At 45.3% G+C, this 20,232-nt stretch overlaps 3 protein-coding genes across 3 annotated transcripts; 1 reads left to right on the forward strand and 2 right to left on the reverse strand.

Moving 5' to 3' along the window:
- Window positions 1–278: 278 nt before the first annotated feature.
- On the reverse strand, window positions 279–3,917 carry scn1bb (sodium channel, voltage-gated, type I, beta b). Its single transcript, XM_053446363.1, has 5 exons — window positions 3,872–3,917; window positions 3,623–3,789; window positions 2,322–2,559; window positions 1,363–1,504; window positions 279–348 (listed from the first exon to the last, which is right to left on the reverse strand). Exons 1-5 carry the CDS (start codon window positions 3,915–3,917, stop codon window positions 279–281), a joined length of 663 nt encoding a protein of 220 aa, XP_053302338.1.
- Window positions 3,918–5,373: 1,456 nt separating this feature from the next.
- Window positions 5,374–10,219, forward strand: zbtb22a (zinc finger and BTB domain containing 22a). The gene is made up of 4 exons (XM_053446813.1): window positions 5,374–5,746; window positions 6,746–6,965; window positions 7,118–7,886; window positions 8,337–10,219. Exons 2-4 carry the CDS (start codon window positions 6,759–6,761, stop codon window positions 9,446–9,448), a joined length of 2,088 nt encoding a protein of 695 aa, XP_053302788.1. The 5' UTR covers window positions 5,374–5,746; window positions 6,746–6,758; the 3' UTR covers window positions 9,449–10,219.
- A 1,294-nt stretch (window positions 10,220–11,513) lies between these two features.
- mbpa (myelin basic protein a) lies at window positions 11,514–16,479 on the reverse strand. Its single transcript, XM_053446858.1, has 6 exons — window positions 16,360–16,479; window positions 14,588–14,683; window positions 14,408–14,434; window positions 13,976–13,996; window positions 12,398–12,481; window positions 11,514–11,564 (listed from the first exon to the last, which is right to left on the reverse strand). The coding sequence occupies exons 1-6, from the start codon at window positions 16,477–16,479 to the stop codon at window positions 11,514–11,516; spliced, it is 399 nt and encodes a 132-aa protein (XP_053302833.1).
- Window positions 16,480–20,232: the final 3,753 nt, after the last annotated feature.

The following is a 20,232-nucleotide window of genomic DNA, read 5'->3' on the forward strand; positions in this document are numbered from 1 at the left end:
TCCAAGTGACAAAAGTGTCCGAATTTGAATAACAGTCCTACAGTCAGACTTGAGATATGTTCACGAGACCAAAAACATGTCTTGTGATTCCATCGTGACCTTGAACACCAAAATCAAATCATCCTCGAAGTCTCAAGGCGCTTTTGAGATTTCTTTTTAAGGGAACTGAAATCTGTGCGTCTGTGTAATTTGATGAGGCCTGGATGAAGTTAAGAGCACTGTTGCAAAGACTCTATCACTTTGGAGTTGATTGAATATTGAATTTTCACATACCTGTGCTATTCTCCAACCTGCACGCCGGCACAGTTATCTTTACCCTCCGAGGCTATTGCTAAATATTCAGCATTTCTAGAAGGAGAAAGATATTTACAACAAAAAAAGTCGTAAATGTTTTACTTCATCACAGTGACATGGCTTTTAAATCAAATAAAAATACAAGAACAAAGACATGACAGGTCTTTGTTTTGTTTTTTTTGGACTTACAGTCGGGAGAGTTTGGTTTTTACTAGGGAGGACGAAGACATGACGGGACGGACAAGACGGAAACACGACAAGGAGACAGACGGAGCGCGAGATGGCAGACAAAGAGACACACATGAAGACACACACAGACAAGATGTAAATGACCTGGAGTTAGTAAGTGTGTCAGAGGACAGATGAGGTAAAGGACAGGGACATAAAACCAAAGAGAGGATGTAACAAAGGTATAATAACAGGTGTGAGTTCAGCAGTGGGACATAAATAAAGAACACACACTTTTTAAAAGCCTCTAGAAAGAGAGCTCCAGTTTTAAAGAAGGAAAACATTGAACAGAAAAGCATGTTTGCAGAGATTCTAATTTTCCAGCCTGTTAAAACTTAAAGAAAGGTTTCACAACTTTCAGTTTCAATCGTGCAAAACGTTTTTCTTTTTAGATTTCAAATCCGTTTTCAAAGTGTTCAGATATTCAGAATATGGTAGAATACGTATTCCACAGGTTTTAACCCAGATGTGTGTTGTTTCTATACAAACAAGCACGAGAGCAGAATGTTACCAGAAAACGTGTGAGCTGATAAGTCACAAGAAATTTACAGTATAGAAACTTTCAGAACATCTCGGTTACAACCCATTGAAGTCCAAATTTAAAGAATCCTTCTCGTACATGTTTATGCTTTATGTTAATCTTTCATTAGATGTTTGGTTTATTGTTTGAGCTCGACCACACAACCTGTACTTCAGGTTTTAATCCTAATGAGAAAACGTGGATCTCTTTTTCAAAAACACAAAATTCAGAAACATGTCTTTAGCTTCAACCGCCAGTTTTCAATGCTATTGGAAGATTTGCAAATCAAGGCTTTAACAGCTCCGTAAAGAAATACTCACGCCGCTTCTCGTAGCGCCTCCTCCCCGGCCGCTGAGATCTTCTTGTAGCAGTAAATCATCTCTATGAGGAGCCAGACCTGCAGCCCGATGATGGTCACGTACATCATGACCTCTGACACGATGGAAGCGGTTCCTCTGGTCGCTGCAAAGGAAGCGGCAGGAAATCAACTCATCAGACCAGACACTCACAACCGCTCCATCAAACAGGAAACATCCCTCAGACGAGGGAGGATTTACGCCGGCGTGTGGCAGATTGCTTTTTACACTGGACCAACTCTGTCTGGTCAAGGAGGCAATCAACCGCGTCTGTTTCCTTCCTGATTTGATTCTGTGCAGGAGTCCTCTGGGATATCGTGTGAATCATCATCATCATCAGAAGCTGCTGCACCTTCACTTCACATCCCACACGTTCTTTCCAGAATATTTAAAGTGATGGAAACGAACGTGATCCGGTAAAAAAACAAATCTATCCGAGACAAAGAAAACCTGAAGATGCTGAACCTCCCGTGTTTAGTGAAGAGCAAAAGTGGACAATAAGCCCCCCCCTCCCCCCCCCACCCTGATGCTGACTTTCTCAACTACTTCATCCCTGCCTCCTCCATGTTAGCAGATGGGAAATGGAGTGTTGGTTATTTGAGGGGATGGAATGAATCGGTTCAACATTTCAAAATGTAGCCTGCTCTTGTAGCTTTTCAAGAAAATACCATAAACCTTGGCATTAAAGCGATTTGCTTCTCAAAGAGGATATCTGTAATTTAAGGTATTTCTTATCACACAGATGTAAGTTTGGTTTTAATTATTTATCTGATGCAAATACAAAACAGGCCGAGACTTGCTGAGAAAGTGCAAGATGGCGGTATCGTTATTCGTGCTTTATTTGCTGTCTGTGCCGGACATCCCACCATTTTCAGTTTGATCTGTGCTCATATGAAAACGACCTCACGCCGTGGTCACCGTACCTTTAGCCACCACGGTGAGGTGGACCAGTTTGCTAACCAGAGTGCTGTACTCGTGGTTGGGGTAGATGAGGATGCGGTTGAAGTAGCAGCGGAAGGTCCCCGTGTCGTTGAAGGTGATGTTGAGCACGTATATGGATCCATCCTGGATGTCGTTGCTCGTCTTGCTGCCGTTCCAGTCCACGCGGTCGATGAAGTCCTCGTGCTCGATGGTGGCGATTCCACTGCCGTACGTGTAGATCTGGGAGACAGAGAGACCTGAAGGTTCATCGAAAGGCGAAAGGGACAGAAAACTGCAAGTACACAGTATAGTTACACAGTCCTGGAATCAAATCATCGAATTTATAGCTTGTGTTTGTTATTCTATGTTCTCTACCTCTTCAGAATGTTTCCTGAGCTGCTGTGAAATGTCTGGTCCCCCTCCAGGGATCAGAGAAGACTCATGATAGATGAAAGGAGGTCAAGGGTCAAGCTAGAATTTATTGTCGTTCCATTTATATACGATATGGAGCCGCAGCCGAACACACATGTGTTCATCAATCCTTACTGCCACATCAAGTAAGAATAAACAACAAATATACAAATAATACAAATTATGTTCTATGTTCATTGTATGCACCTATATACCAAAACAAATTCCAGGTAGGTATAAACCTACTTGGTAATAAATACATTCTGATTCTGATTCTGAAATGATCCGATCCTTAATTAACTATCGTGTAATTAACTATTTGTTTGTATGGGTCAATGTTTTCTCCACTGTTTTAACCGATTTCCCAGAGAATGATTCATGGATCTTGATGAAAAACAAAAATCTGGCATATTTGTGGGAACCGGTATCTCTGAGTGTCTTTCAGGTATATGGTATTTGGATGCTGCTGTGCTGCACCGTGCACTTTCACCGTGCACTGTGCTCAGCTACATGATCACCACATGCTCTCCAGTGACGAGCAGAAGAGGCAGCACAAGGTCAACACAGGCGTGGGTCCTCTCTGCAGCTCTAACGATCTCTGAGTGAGAAGTATCACCTCTGATTGCTTGCAGCGACCTCAGCACCGGATGCTGTCATGTGATCGAGGACACCATGTGTGTGTATATGTGAGTGAGAGACACACAGGAAGGAAGAGAGCTCGAGTGACACTGCATATACGTGTGTATAAATATAGCTTGTGTCTTAAAGGGATGCAGCCTGGGACAGGTTTTCACTTTAACGATTCCTAGGACGAGTAGAACTCCAGGAAGGAAACACATTAGTGCTGGCATCAGACTCCAAATGCAACTCGTTAAATTAATGGTGCACTCACAGGGAAAAAGTCGGCTTCTCCTTTGGGCTTGAAGTACCATTCGATAATGGCTGTGCTCTCCACCTCGCTCCTCAGCTTGCAGGAGACGCAGCCCAGCTTGAAGCCCTTGCCTGCCACTGCCTCGGTGTCCGAGGCCACCTCTGCGCAGGCCGCATGGCTCTGGTGCACTGTTCAGAAAGGAAGGAGGTGTATTTATTTTTATGCAGCTCTGGGTTTGCATGAGGTAGAAACAACGTGTGGAGAACTCACCGAACAGCGTGCAGAGCAGAGAGAGGAGCAGGAGCTGTGATGCCATGTCACTGGAGCGGCTGTACGGTTCTGGCTGGACGAGGATCCTCAAAAACTACAACCACTGACGCCCCAGAGGATTGTTGTTGAAGCTTTAAGTGACACCTATACACAGAGCACCTCCACGTTTGCAAGGACTGAAACTTCAACTATATATTTTGGAGCTTATCTGTAGATTTCAAAAAGCCAGTAACCTCGCTTGTGTGTGTGCCTGGCAGCTCATGCAATGTTAAGTGCAAAAGAATAAATGTGTGTGTGTCCCCAGGCTACTCCCTCCTATATGTGTTTATGATGTGAGCAGGCCTGAGATCTGTCAGCGTCTCCCTTCTGTGGCTCAACACTGTCCTGCGTTGTTTACAGAATATTATCACCACAGATTAATGCTGCTTCCTGATTCCGGACAATAAATGTGCCCCCACTGGACTCATGCATTCAAGTCGAGATGAGATCAGATAAGATACTGATCCAATATTCCCACAATGGGGGAAACTGAAAGCCTGTGCGCTGGTATTTCTCAGCTCTCAATCATCCAGCAGCATCATTAGACTATCTCTGGAAGCTGGTGGCTCGCAGTGCTCCCCAGATCAACACCCTGAGATTTGATTATGAGCTTCCCTGAGGTCCTATCGTGAGATACACAGAGGGATCGTTACATCTGCCTGCAGGGGCCACATTGCTCCGCTCCCGCATATGTTGACAAGCTAAACACAAGCTGGATTGTGTGTTTATGTAACGTGCAACACAGCAAACACTGACCTGCGCGTCTACAATGCACCCAACATGCCAGTGCACATACTTATATAACACGCATGCTTCTATGGGGATTGAATCGCTACCTCTTGCAGGCAAATGGGTGCACGAAAAAATTAAAGTAGAGAAATCCCAGTCCTGGATGAGAGGCCTCCTCGAAGCACAGACAAAACCAAATGTCCTCCCCGTGGGATGCTGGTGGGAACACTGGTAATCTCACCTATCTACCGACCTCGGAGAAGAGATGCGTCCATCGCCTTGGCATCGCAGGATAAACAGGTGCGTGAGGGACGGGAGCCGCACGTTTCAAATGAATTCAATGGAACGTGAGAATGTGTGGAATAGTCCTGCGCTCGGTCCGCCGCGGTCCTCCTGCGCCACAGCGGCTCCTCCGTGGCTCCGTGCGGGAGGATGCTCGCTGCAGATGCACTGCGGTAAATCCCCGCGGCCGTGCGGGGCTGACTGGACAGATGCTGCGGCGGATGCTGCGGATTTTTTAAAGCTGCTTTTAAAAAAAATAAAACACACGCTACACGCTGAAAAGCATCCGCAGGAGGCCTCACCTTGATTTCACACGGAACCTGACGGGGGGGGGGGTGGGGGGGAGGAAAGACGTCGGGAGCCGCGGTGCAGCCTCTGACGTCACGGGGGGACTGTGCCTTTAAGATGCAGGCTACAGGGGGTCGACGGGGGCGTGGTCAGCCCAACATGGCGGCGCGCAGTCCGCATGAGTTTCCGCAAGTCTCCGCCCGCAGCGCCATGAAACCCGCTCGTGAAGCCCCCGCAAGCTTCGACCCGCAGGTTCACGTCGTCGGTGTCATGGCGTCTCTTCTTCGCACCTTTAGAACCCCTCGCACCAACACACCCACTCACGTCGCGCGTGACGCCGGTGATGCTGCGCTGTCAAGCGGCTAGCAGCAGCAGCTAGCTACGCCTACGGGCAAGCTGCTGTTAGCATCTGCTAGCTTGATTTGTTTTTTTTAACAACGTTAACAAGCGATGAACCTCGTGGGGAATAAACACGCGGGATTCAAGAAGGAATAACGTAAATTATTTAGGGACAAACTCTACGTAAGGACAACACAGGTAAAGTACCAAGCTAATGTTAGCATTCCAGCTAGCTGTGGTACCCGGAAGCTAACGCATGAACGAATACAGTGCAGCAGTGAACCTAGAATCATGTACATACGTTTTATTTGTGTAACGTCAGACTTAACAATAGTGATAATAATGCTAATGTTGCTAATTATCTCGGTTTACAAGTTGGTTTGGACCGAGCTAACATCAGCTAGCTAAATGTATTGAGCTAACTTTAGATGCTAATGCTTCATAACACTGTTTGAACAGTGGTACTTCACACAAGGATTAATAGCAGAAACATTAACAGGTTATTAAACAAGAGGCTCTAATCAAAAGTTTTTTTAATTGCAGATTATTCTGCTCATTATATTCTATATTAATGGATAACTTTAAAACACTTATAATAAAAGCTAATCTCTACTCTACGTTGAATAGATGCTTGATTCATATTTTCATAAACTGTTATAATCTGTTATCAATCAATAAGAACTGTTAAATATGCAAAGATATTAAATTAACTGCTTTATAAGATAATTCAGTTGACAAATGCAGTTGATGAATCAAATATTTCCAAAGAACTTTATGTTACACGATTAATCGATTGGTTTGTGGTTGTCTGGTCACATGTAAATTATTATTATTATTATAATTTATCATGTGTGTGTGTAGGTATGATATATCTTTCCCTATGGATAATGATGGAATCAATAAACAAATCAAATCAAATTACAAATATTTATATTATCAACACATATTGTACATAAATCTTTCCTTGATACAAAGGGCAAGTTTCCCTTCAAGGAATTGCGACAACAACAACAAAATGCTGAAGATAAGATCATTTATTTATAACCTGCTTGGAAACTGAAAAGTCAGCGACAAAAGGAAGCACAAGAACAAATGCAGCAGTAAAATAATTAATCTTGGAAACTCTGAAGTCTATAATGTCATCTAGTTGTGTATAGAGACATGAACTATCACCATAACATCTTTATTTTGCTGTAGCTCTTCTGTGACCATGGATCCGACCTGCAGCGCCTCAGCAGCTCCAGCCGGTCTGACTGTGCAGGTGTGTTTCCCCGGTGCTCGAGCTGCTGTGTTGGACAATCTGAACCGTCAGCGGGAGGAGGGCCGGCTGTGTGACCTCTCCATCCAGGTGCAGGGTCAGGTGTTCCGGGCTCACCGCTGTGTGCTCGCTGCCTCCTCGCCCTACTTCCACGACCAGGTAGGCACCGGGTCGTCATCCGTTATGAAAAGCTGTTATCGCTTTGTGGCAGTAACCAACTGCATAGTCGACAATGTTCTACCCGTTTTAAATGGTCCAATGTAGTCATCTGGATGGAGCCTCAGTATGTCTGTGCTCCTTTCTCCCAACAGGTGTTACTGAAGAATGTCACAACAGTCTCTCTGCCCTCGGTCATGGACCCGGTAGCTTTTGAGAGTGTGCTGAGTTCCGCCTACACAGGCCAGCTGAGCATCGTGCATGAAGACATTGTGAACTACGTCACCGTGGCCAGTTTCCTTCAGATGTGGCACATTGTGGACAAATGCACTGAGATCTTGAAGAGGCCCCGGGTGTCAGTAGAAGTCTCCTCTGGAGAGGCCGCGGCAGCTCACCAGGGCCCCGCATCACGACAGCAATCCCCCAGCAGCACCGACTGCTTGAATCTGGAGAGGGAGGGAAGAAGGAGAGAGAGGAAGCCTGACGCTCTGCCCCCCCTGGCTACCTGGAGGCGCCCGCAGCAGTTTCCTAGATGGGGGCGTCCGCGGCCCTCGTCAGCCCAGCACTTAGCCGACACTCAACTGGACACGTTCCCCGGCTACACGGAGAGTGATTACACCAGCTGCGAGGAGGCATGGGTACCAAGCCATGCAAAAACCAGCCACTTTGCACATGATGGACCGGGACACAGTAGCCGGCATCACGGGGGGTTTGCCAGCGGTGACTCATTAAAGCAGAAAGTCAGGTTTCAACAGCGGGGAGCAGTGCCGAGTGCCGATCGGCTGCTTGATAGGAACAGAGGAAGCGGGGATGGTGATCAGAACCAAGAGAGGAGAAAGAATGAGAAGAGAGAGATCGAGGCAGATGAAGGAATCGGAGACGATGCCGCAGAGAAAGAGAGCTTTGCACAGATGGGACATTGTGGTAAGATATAAAAGCCTCTTGTTACTTTAATCAAGAATGCAAAGCCAGGAAAGATCCTGATGTAGCTTTTACTACAGACATTAATTACTGCTTTCAATGTTTTCTATTTATAAACAACAATTCATTAATGTTATATCCTAACTTGATTTACTACAGGAAAAGGTTCTGGAATGCAAATACTTCTTTATATTACTCAAGGTTTGGGTTTTTAGATATTTCAAAAAAGACATGATACATGAATATAGCTTCTGATACCAAATCTATACTTTATAGAACCGTAGTTTATTAAAAACAAGCTGTCACATAAAACATTTGCCAAATAATATTGTTAAACTCTTTATATCGAGCCTGTTCTTCACTGTTGGGTTACGTAATCCTTCTACTCTTCTTCTCAGTACACAATCTGAATATAAACACTCTAACGATCTGCCTGTGATTTGTTTTCTCCAGCAAACCTGCACCAAGTTTCAAATGCAAATGCAGAAGCCGCACAAGCCTCAGTAAAGACTAGTGCGGACGTGATGAAGGACAAAGTGCAAAGTGATCACTCCTCCAACCTGCCCAGTGTTCATGCCTACCAATCAGGGGACAGAGATCTGGGCCCGTCCTGCTCGGACTCAGCCCGGCAGCAGTGGCAGTCGGCTCCCTGGTCCCATCAAGAGCACCGGCCTCAGGAAGGAGAGGCCGGCAGCTGCAGCAAAGACGAGGATGAAGAAGAAGAGGAGGAGGAGGAGGATGTGGATTTTGAGTGTTTCACAGCAGGGACCTTCAGCAGAGACACGTATGATGAGATTGAGGACGGCACAGGACAGGTTTCCCAGAGGCCTTTAGTGCCTGCGTCTCCAGACTTCACCCCTGCAGCCTCCGAGGGGCACTGGCCGTCCACCAGTCAGGGACAAAGTGGCTCACTGACCTCCACCTCCAGTCGCCACCTGTCCCCGTCCTCTGCTGCTTTCCCCCCGCCCTCCTCACCCCCAACCCCCTCTTCATCATCCTCGGTCTCCCTCGCCGGCGCCCCCTACACAGGGAAAGTCCACTTCTGCCACTGTGGCAAGGCCTACACCCTGAAGAGTATGCGTGACCGGCACGTGAAGATGCAGCACCTCAATCTCCGGCCTTTTGGCTGCCCTGTTTGCACAAAGTCCTTCAAGATGAAGCACCATCTGACCAAGCACCTTAAGACCCACGGCGGGCTGCGGCCCTACGAGTGCGGCCTGTGTGGGAAGAAGGTCATCTGGAGGGACAGCTTCCTCAGGCATCAGGCGCGATGCGAAAGACTCGCCTCCAGCTCCTCGGCCAACAGCAACAACGCGAGTACCACTGCGGCGGATATGGACGACGGCTTCGGTTATGGATTTGACGAGGGAGAAGCTTTTCTTGTGAGCAGAGGACAGGTGAAGGTGGAGGAGGTGGATTTTCACGGGGGGATGGAGGGCGGAGGGATGGGTGGGCTGCTGGGCAGCGTGCCTGGGATCGTGGATGAACTCAGAACTCAGTCACAGAATCTGAACACGGGTCACGTTTTTAAACAGGAGGCGAATGAGAGCTTTGGTGGAAACTAAATATTAATGTGAAACATGTTTACCGCCCTTAAACTGTATGTAGATGAATACATATGTGAAGGACAATGAATCACGTGATCACTTTGAAAGTCTGCGGACACGAATCATTGACTGTTTTTAGGAGAAGCTTTTTTTTTATGTGCATAACTCATGTCATGGGTATTTTGAAGAAAACATGTGTTTCATTGAGGTGGTGTCTTTTTACATTTGTGCAGTGTCACGTAAACTCAGTTCTTGTTTAGTGATGTTGTAAACTACATCTTAAACAAGCCATGCTGTGAATGTACTCAAACAACTTTAAAGCAACACTATGTAACTTTTACAGAACAACAGCGCCCCCTGCAGCCACCTGTTCATTATTCCTGTCGGGCTCCGGGTCCGAGCTATTAAGTGGATTTCATGTAAAGAAGAAACGGCTCTGACGTCTAAGTCCCACTCACTGATCTAAAACCCAACTAAACGCTGGATATTACCCATGATCCTCTGCTTCCTGAACCAGCCAGGGGCAACTGTACCAAATCCACCAAACTCTGTTTAGGATTCTTCATATTTTAAAAGTTTCACGGCTGAATATTGGAGATAAACGCTGGTGTTTAATGTTACAAAGTGTTGCTTTAATTTGCATTTTGCACATTTCTTTTTTGCTGTTGATCTTCATTAGAAGATAAGAACACATGGATCAAAACAATATCAGTGCAATACTGATATCTACACACTTAATGAAAAAAAAAAAAATCTTGTTTTACAAGTTAATAAAAAGTTTGGATGTTTGGTTGTTGGATGCTGTGACTCATTGTGTAACACTTTGCAGCAGCAGAGACCGGGCTGCAGAGGTCTCTCTTGTTCAAGAAAGGTTATTATGGTCTGGTGCCCAAACTGAATCATTTGAATGGGGATTTTATTTAATGCATTAGACTCATTGAAGACGTTCACTAAACTAAAAACAAAGAAAAGCATAAAATGTCTCAACTAATATTTAGGGTTTGTAAAAGTTAGTCCTGTCTTATAGCCTCAGAAACCAAGAAATGTAAATGTAGTGAAGTTAAGAGAATTGACTCAGAGCTAAGAGACGACAAAAGATGTTTATTTCCAGTTAGGCTGAACATTTAAAACCCAAAGAGTTTTACACAATGTGGAAACACAACACTCAGTTTTCTGCTCCTGCAGCAGAGACACACGTCAACAACCTCAGAAAAAGACGCCTTCACAGAGCTTTGTGCGACACAGTTAGAGCGAACTCACAAACAGATCGCGTACACACATGAACAGTGATCCAACACATTATGAACACAACTGAAAATGACCATTATACCTCAGAACATGTGAAATCAACATCCTCCCGCTCCTCTCGCTGCTTTTGCCTCAAACCACTGAGCCACTTACGATCCGACCATCAACTCTAACAAACCTCTTTCAAAATAAAACACACAACATTAAAACCCTCAAACTTAATTTAAGACGCAAACAGATCACGTACAATAATAATAATAAATGAGAGATGCTAAAGCTACAGTATGGGACCAGTTGTATTTACACTTGTGTTATTACCAGTGCATTTAAAAGGGCATTTTTAATTCTCATTCGACGACATCAAACTGTACATGTTTAATAACCCCAAACAAAGCTGTTATTCAAAAACAATATAATTTTCTTTTAGGTTTCCAGTTTCAAATACATTTCCCTGCGACAGGCGTGTAAGCAGCGAGACACAAACAAGCGTCACTCGTGTACAAAATGCAGACAACAGGAAACACAACAGTGGCACCATCACAACAACAAACTCAAAGAGGTGATTTTTACAGTCGGATATTGAAGTTAAAGCTTCACAAAGCCTCTGGTAAACAAATTATAATGACAAGATATCCAGGAGGAGTCGGATTAGAAAGGGAAACAGTCCCCAGAGAGTGGAGATTACACCGTGTCAGTGTCTAGAGACTCACAAGAAGCTTTGTGTTAGTGAGTTAACATTTCTTGAGGTTGTGAGTCCGCCGCCTGCTGATCTGTGTCTCCTCCCTCGTCTCGTCCCGTCGGCTTTGGGTCTGTGGTTCGGTCCTCGGCGGAGAGCTCAGAAGATGGTGCTCCAGCGTTTGGGGGGTGGACGGGACTTGGTTTCTCCCTGGAGAGAAGAAGAAGAAGAAGAAGAAGAAGAAGATGAAAAACGACAGTTCTCTCTATCTGGCAGCTACGAGGAATCTGTGGGATGGAGTTTGATGAAAGTCGATTTGATTGTCACGTGTTTTCTTGTGAGATCCACACTGAAGATTCCCCCTCAGAGCAGTTGAGGTAGATCACGTGTGTGTGTGTGGAGATAGTCAATGGATTTTTAATGTGTGGAAATTTAATAGATGGGTTTATGAAAATGTTGCTCTTTGGTTTGTTAGTCTATTATCATGACAGGTTGCTGTGAAAGCATCTGGATGAATTTAAAGAATAAAACTATTACAACTGAAATGATGAATCTCTGTTACCTCTGCCAAGGAGGTTATGTTGTCACCCCTGTCCGTTTGTATGTGTGTGTTTGTGAGCAAGATTACACAAGAATGACTGAACTGATTTCCACGAAACTCGGTGGAAAGACTTAGAGCACTTTAACCAAGAAGCCATTAAATTTTGGTAGAGATCCGGCTTTAACAATATGAGATTTTCACCATTCTCCTAGGAAATAATTCACGGATCTTGATGAAAACAATCAGCCACATTCAGGGGAAAGACACCTTTGAGTTTGTGTAATTTGGTGCAGCTTGATAGATTTAAAGGGGAAGTTCGGCCTTGGCGGAGGTACGTGCTCATTCTAAAAACTGTATTTATTCACTACTCACTGATCTCTGAGGAGAGCATCACTGTTGCATTCGGGTAAACACAGACAGGGGAAGATTCTGATGAGGTCCAGTTTTATCGATATATATTTAATAAAGAGTAGATTCAGATGTGAACGTGCAGCGAGCTCACCAGGTTGAAGATTCTGGACAGTGTGCTTTGGTCTCTGCGTCTCCTGACCGGCGACTTTGCGCCCTCGGCACGCGGCGACGAGGCCTAGAAGAAGATGTTCTGTGAGATGTGGACCTGAGGCCTGAAACCATGTTTGATGCTGTGGCGCTGCCGTTTGACCTTTTTACACAAGGTTTAACTCATTTTACATCGATGGGCCTTTATCTCTTTTATGAGATGAGACACATTCAACGCGTTTGCTTGTTTTGTTAGAAAGAGCAGAAGTCTGTCTTTTGCTGGACAAAAAAAACACACATCCACAAATTGTACGCTGTTGAAAAATATAAGAAATTCAGCACACATCCATAATGATGCACTTTTTGTACATCTCTTTTTATCAGACCAATTTAAATTTTGTAAATCTGCAAAAGTAAATAAAAAGGGGCTCTGATTTCCAGGCAGCCTTTTTCTTTCCTTTTCAAACTATCCACCCTATTCCATTTTTATTGGGATCAACCTTTTAGTAATTGAATTTGTTTTTTTCCACTGGGTTTAAAGTGCTTTACAACCTGAATTCCTTCTGTGGACACTAAAACCGAGTCGATGTGAGTTGTTTGTAATAAAATAACCTCAAGAAATCGTACAGTTATCAAAAGTTTAAAGGTCTTTCGATTGCGTTTCGATATAATCAAATTTCTACAGATTTTAAGATGGACAAATGGAGCACAGGGAAGCAGGAATGTGGTTTCTCTGAAGTGGAGGGAGAGAAAGCTGCTTCTGTTACTGTGAGAGAAGAACCAAGGCCGAGACGTGACAGGAGGAAAACATGCACACGAGACAGAACCGGATGCACAGGACAGAAACCTTTAGGAGGAAGGAAAGTGACAAGAGGGAGGTCAAGTCTGCAGTGAGACGACGTGAGAGGACAACGTGAGGGGACGGCAGAGGACACATATGTCTCACAAGGATGAGTGAGTCATCTCCGGCACAAAGGAGATGTAGGTGTTATAAAGAAGACTAGAGGTTTGAAAGAGAAGAGGAGGAAGAGGAGGAGGAGGAGGCGGGAGAGAGGTGCAGGCCAAGAGGTCCTAAGAGAAAATGTTTACCGGTTGTGGTTCATAAAAAGCTGAGCAGTTTCAAAGTCATCCAGAAACAGCGAGTCGCTCTGGATTCAAGCAAAGAAGGAGGAGGGGGGGGGGTTAAAATCTATCAAATTGACTCATAAGCCAATAATCAATGTTTGCAGAAATCAATGAATCTCTTTATGTTTCGATTGACCGATCCCTGATCAAGCTGCTGTCAGATTTATGGCCTGTGGTGTATAATCAGCTCGCGTTTGGAAAATGTCTCGATTCCAAAATGTGTAAAAAGAGATTTGTCTTTGAGGAAAGCAGCCGAACACAAAGCAAGAGTGAGGGTTAGGTAACAGGTGCACTGCAGACAAAGGAGCTCTCTCTACGGGCGCATTCAAGTGGGATCATTGTACCCACACACACACACAGACACACACACACACACACACACACACACACACACTCAGCGGTGCACTCAGAAGTCGGGCTTTTGTTCCACTGGAGGAGGAAAGACTGAATGACGTACCAAGCCCAAGACATCTCTCCACTGGACATGAAAGAGAAACATACAGTGACATGATGAGAGGAGGAGCAGTGAGAGGGCGACGCCTCCGACTCGACACATCCAACAACAATCTGATAATCTGGTCTCAAACATCACGCAATCAGATTAGCAGCAACGTGGGTGAACTTCCAGAGTCCATCTTGCAAAGAAGCCACATGTGTGGACGCATGTGAATATTTCAGTTTTCCTCTGTGACGGCAGAAGCCTCTCAGTCATTTGAATAATTCTTGGAAACAGGAAACCTCAAAAACAGAGCGTCCTGACAAAATACAGCCACGGCCATTTAGAAATATAATGAGGAACATTAGTATAGACCAGGAAGGTACCCCCCCCCCCCCCCTCTCCCCCTCTGGACTGATCAACCAAACAGATACTGTGAAGAATGAGACTCACCCTGGATTTAGGACGAGGAGAGGAAACCTGAAAAACACCAAGCGACACAGTGAGTGACAGCACAGCAGGAACACAAGAATTATTCATTCCTCTTTTTATCAAGATACAGATATATGTACATGGCTAAATGTTTGTAAACCATTAAAATTAGTTATGATGTAACAAAGAATCCACACTTACAATGCTCCTGAAGAAATGCGCCACAGCGTTTTCATTGGTCTTGCGGCGAGCGGAGGATTGTTGGGGCGAGGAGGCGTGGTGACCCCGGAACGACCCCTGTGAGGATCACAGATCAAGTACATGTTCACCACAGACTTGGTGTGAAGACGCACAACATGACAGACCCACAAATATGAAGCCAAGCCCTTTTGATTGCCCCCTGGTGGCTGGCTGCAGTACATGTCATGAACCCTGCCTCCTCTATGTTAGCAGACGTGTTTTTCCCAGTAAGTTTGGTCTTAGTTATTTAATGCACAGGGAAACATCATGATTGACAGCTGACACTGACTCGTGATTGGCGTAGAAGTGGCTTCACACATTTTTCTGCCTAAATTTTGATCAACAGGAGGAAGTGGAGATTCATCGTCCATCTCACAAACGATGTTAACGTCTTACAAAACTTCACAAACTCAAATAATTCAACTGTGAAAACAAACAGAAATCAGATCGATATGAATCAGGATTTTACATTTTAACTTTCAGGCTCCATATAACACACCAGCATAAAGAAAGAGCTTGAAAGTTTGAAGTTCTTTCCTGAGAGTTAATCCTCCCTTCACCCTCTGAGCCTCGTGATGTAATAATTACAATGATTATAGTGATTTCTGAAGGTCTGACGGGTCCTTTGGTTTCTTCCAGGTGAGACTGATGCTTACATGAAGGAGGCTTCACACCACAGAGCACGAGACAAAGATTAATTATGAAAACTCAAACTAACGAACGAGTTAGTGTGAAGTCACATTTATCAGATTGATCAGGTGTAACAGGCTGAAACTGTCGCTCAGTGGGACACGATGCACACAGGCAGTTTGTTATCTGTGTGAATACTCAGAAATAAAGCTGAAGGTAAAAGCCTGTATACTTTCCTGGACAAAAAGTCAAGTGCATCAAAGTGTGAGTCAGAAAAACAGGCGTGCGGGTCGGAGTAGAGAGCAGCTGTGGCTCCTGAGGCCCCCCCCCCCCCCTCTCACCTGGCATAGATTCATAAATCTTAAAAGAGGCTCTATCTGATTTGGTTTTATATATATAGCGCTTTTCTAGTCTTGATGACTCAAAGCTCTTTACAGTACAGTTTTACCTTCACCCATTCACCCAGTGCATCTAATCGCAGCACTTTGTTATTCTATGGGGGGGCCATTCAGGGTTCAGCATCTTGCCCAAGGACACTTCGGCATGCAGATGGGGGTTCGAACCACCGACCTTCAGGTTGGAGGACGACCACTCTGCCCCTCAGCCACAGCCGCCCCACAAGACCTGGTTACTCATTCAATTTCAAATGTTGTGGAAGGTTTAAACGACGATTCAGTCCAAATTAATTTGTACCTTCTCTCAAGTTCTAATTAAATTGTAAATTCTTTTAAAATATTGTGTAGGGATGGAATTAAATTGTGAGACTTACTTGTCAATAAAGAAGTATCTTTCAATCAATCTACAAATTGGTTTCCAGCTTGTAATTAGTTTTGTATAAAAGCAGCCTGTTCAGAGATTAAAGAGTTTCTAACTGGGGAAGTGAAACCATCAACTTTAGAAAAAGTGTCTGTCAAGTACAAAACTCTTAATTGAAAATTTGTAATTTCTATTTAAATTCAGTAACTCTGATTATGATTTGACCAGAGTCACAGAACCCAGCACTGGAAGCAAACATCATTAACACAAATTATTTGACTTTAAACTTTAAAGTTTAAAGATAATCTGAAAAAAATAAAACTTTTCTTCTGAATCCCGACGCTCACCTTGCTCCTCTTCTTTTTGTCTCCCCCGAAGAATTTGCTAATCTGATCCATGAGTCCAGGGTTCTTCTTTTTCCTCCCGAGCCCGAATGCGCTCTGCCCGGAGCTGCTCGCCGTAGCCATGTCGTGTAGTTGAGGTCGGGGGGGCTTGGCCGGTGTCTAATTGCTCAGTCGTCGTCTTCCTGTCTCAAGTCCACGTCCCACGTCCCTCAGCTCCGTTTGCAGTGCTTCTGACGCTCGGGGGGGGCCGTCTTTGAAGGTGTCGTCCCAGCAGTCTCGGGGCACCATGGGACATGGGGAGGGGCGGGGGGGGGGGGGGGGGGGGGTCCACAGAACTGGCTCGCCTCCAGGCATTCTTTGGAGCTTCAGTGGCTTGTGTCAGTCACTGCCGCCCTCCACATGCATGGGCCCAGCCATTGTTCCTCTCCTCATCGGCCTCCCCCCCCGACCACCGGGACAACAAGGCTCATCTCTGAACTCACGGCCCGATGCAAAGCAGCCGCCGCACTGAGACGTCTTTGTTGACTTCGGCCTCATGCGTCTTCTTAATGGGTCGAGTTCAGGTCCGATCGACGTGTGGAGCTGACCCAGAAGAAACAGGGCAGAGTGTCAGGGATGAAATGAACCTGCCGTGACTCTGCATGTTTGGATTTTCACGTTTCTTTGTGTTATCATGTTGAAACCAATGAGCTTCAAAGAAAGGCCCTTGAATTCACCTTATTAATGGTTATACTAGGTTTTCCATCTAAGGCCAACATGATGCACCAATGCAAAACCATCCCAACGTGAAAATAACGATGGTTTTATCTTCTGCTCTCTAAAATAAACCAAAGAATGACCGTTCAAAGATTTAAGACCTGCTCTTCCACCTCAAGCTAATCTCCTGTGTTGCTGAAGAATGTGTGATATGGATAGAAAGTGAGTGATAGAACCTTGAATGAGGATTGATGTGTTTGAGAGTTTCCTCATTAATCTGAGAGAGTTTTCACTTCTCGTGCTGCACATCCCAACGCTTCACGAAGTCCTGGGTGTGTTGTCCCATCGAGAGGCGGCAGCGCCCGAGGAACAAAGCCTCGTCTGTGGCAGGACACGTTCTGTCAGAAAACACCCACGCAGCATCGGAATATTCATATTTCAGAACAGGAGCCTTTTTGTTACGGCTCCTTGTTATTTCAAGTCAGAAACTAACTTTTTAGGAGAGAGGTGTGGTGACACAGGAATCTGTTTTCATGTCACTGCTGAGCTCCAGCTGACATTGGGGCGAGATGCAGGGTATCACAGCCCCGACATGAAGTCAATATGTAGAAATTGTCTGGATGATCAGCTCCTTAACTATATGACACAGAAAAGAAAATCTAAAATTGTTGGTAAAAGGAGGAGAAGGGAAAAAGGTTTTCTTGTGAGCAAGGGCCTCTGGGAAGTCATTGGATCCAACATGGCTGCCCAGTCTCCTGAATAAACCAAGTGAAACGGGGATAAACTCAGCGGCCGACGTGTTTGTCCACCCTGACCTCGCTCACAGGGCCCAGTCTGTTCGGCCTGCAGGGCCCGGCCTCAGCCACGCACCCACGGGACTCACGGAGGGGGGGGGGGGGGGGCGCAGGAATCCAGGGAGTGGGACGACCACACAGCTCGGGGCCCGCGAGTCCAGAAGAGTCTTGGATTTGTTCCTGAGGCTGGAAGGTCGAGGACGAGCGCGGGGGGGAAACAATAGCGGCCATGGATGAGAGCTGTGGGACACAAACACGGGAGATATCCTCGAACCCCCGAGAGGAATGTTGATCTAGACCAAGACGCCCACTCAGAGAGGCGGGTGAATATCTATCTGCTACTGAGGAGAGGGAGAGAGAGAGAAGAAGGGAAGAAAGAAAGAAAGACTCTCAGATCACATGTGCAGAATTTTTTTATTGTTTTAAACTTTGTATGTTTTCTTCATTTCTGAGAAATCAAAGATGAGCATAGTGTTTACCTTTATTTAAACCCTGTGTAAACACAATGATCATCAAACCTGCTGTTCAGTTAAAACATATATTTTACTGTCATCTGCATAGAATCAACCAGGAATCTGCACAATAACATTTCCTATACCAATTCCCTTTCTGAGTGAATTTTGATTTGTCTTGACACAGTCGTGTTTTTTTATGTTTGGTATGGATCCTTAACTTCAGTTGTTCGTTGTTTTACTTCCAAGTGTCCTTGTGTGTCTCTTTTAAATGCACTTCCTGTCTTTGTCCTGTTTCCTGCTCCTGTGTCTCACCTGAGTTCTGTCTTTTCTCTGAGCTCCTTCACTGCTTCACTCCTTTGTCAGTTTGTTGCTGTTATTTCTTCCCTCTTGCTTCCTGGTGTAAGTTTGGATCCTTGTCTGCCGCCTGCCGACCAAACCGGAAGTGTTTTATTGATTAAATTCTCTTTGGTTTGTTTCAGTGAAAAATGTTTTAAGGTTTTTTAAACATTTGTTCAAGAGGATGAACAACAGGAAGATCTGAAAAACAAAGTTAACTTGATCTCCAGCGTCAGAGTCTCATAAACTCAGATTTGATCTTCTGTGGGTTTTCTCTGGACGCTTCCTCCACTAATTATTAAAAGTTAATATTTATCTCATATATATTGGAGTTGACCATGTGCTTCTCTTTGTAGGCACAGTGGGGGTCTTTTTCTTTAGGGGGTTTCTGACCACGGTGTCGTTGCTGTTTCCTGTGAATAACTGATGGTGGAGTTTCAGGGGGTTCTCACATCATTGCTGTGATCTCATGTGTGTCCTCTGTCCTCTCAGCTCGGGGGGGGGGGGGGGGGGGGGGGTTGCTTGGCCTCTCGTGGCCCTGGTTGACCTCTTGTCTCATCCAGTGCTCGCAGCCTATAGATGACAACACAGCTGTGATGACGCTCAGCAGCTGATGTCCCCGGGCGGTGGGTCCTCGAGGACAGACACGGTTCGTCCTCATGATGCAACCGACTCATTTTCATACTTCACTCTCGATAAATGAAAGAACAAGTCGACCCGTTCCTCGAAACTTTTAGATTCTCTGAGGTTTTTCTGTTTTCTCTTCGAACTGCCCTTTGTATGAGGTGATAGGATCAGCTGTACAATGTGAATGTGTCCCCCCCCACCCCCCCCCCACCCCCCACACCCAGCGTGTCCTCACAGCGATTCTTCTGCCTGATAAACAACTCAACACAAAACGTCTCACTGGTCCGACGCCAGTGATTCCATCAACATTTGGCCGAAGCCGCCGCACACGGCTCCTCGAGCATAATGCCGTCATTTGTTTAGCAGCTCAACAATATCAAGCTCTCTTGTTTCCAGCTGCCGCCGCTGTAGAGAGAGAATCACTGCAGGGAGCAGGAGAAGTTAAACACTTCCGATTTTAAATGTCAAAAACAAAGTAAAAGATGGTTTATCTCCTTTGTCTTGTGTCATAATCATCGATATGTTTTCTACGTGACCTCCTGCATTGAGGAGTAAACGGATCTGCAGGTTGTGCTGAAGTCTCTGAGGCTTCGATGATTGTGTCCTCGTGTCAGTTTCACATCTCAGGCAAATCACACGCTCGTGGTTCAGCTGTGTTTGATGTGACAGTATCAAATCTAGAGAGGAAAGTCAGATTTATTTATGTGGCACATTTAATAACAGCAGGAGCTGCAAAGGAAAGCAACACGAGCATCGATAGAAGACATTTTAAAACCAATTCATCCTGATGTTTTCATCCCTCAGTAAACATCTGTCCTCACAGCCACAGTGACCTTGTCCTTGTGTGTGAGGCGGTGCAGATAAATACAGCGTGTTCTGGATGTGAAGGTTTGTGAATCTCCGAGTGTCCTTCGAGTTTCTGCATAAACACCTGAAGCTTCAGCTTTATCAGCCGGGAGAGTGAAAGT

The sequence above is a fragment of the Pleuronectes platessa genome, chromosome 18 (assembly GCF_947347685.1).
Source record: "Pleuronectes platessa chromosome 18, fPlePla1.1, whole genome shotgun sequence".
Taxonomy (NCBI): Eukaryota; Metazoa; Chordata; class Actinopteri; order Pleuronectiformes; family Pleuronectidae; genus Pleuronectes; species Pleuronectes platessa.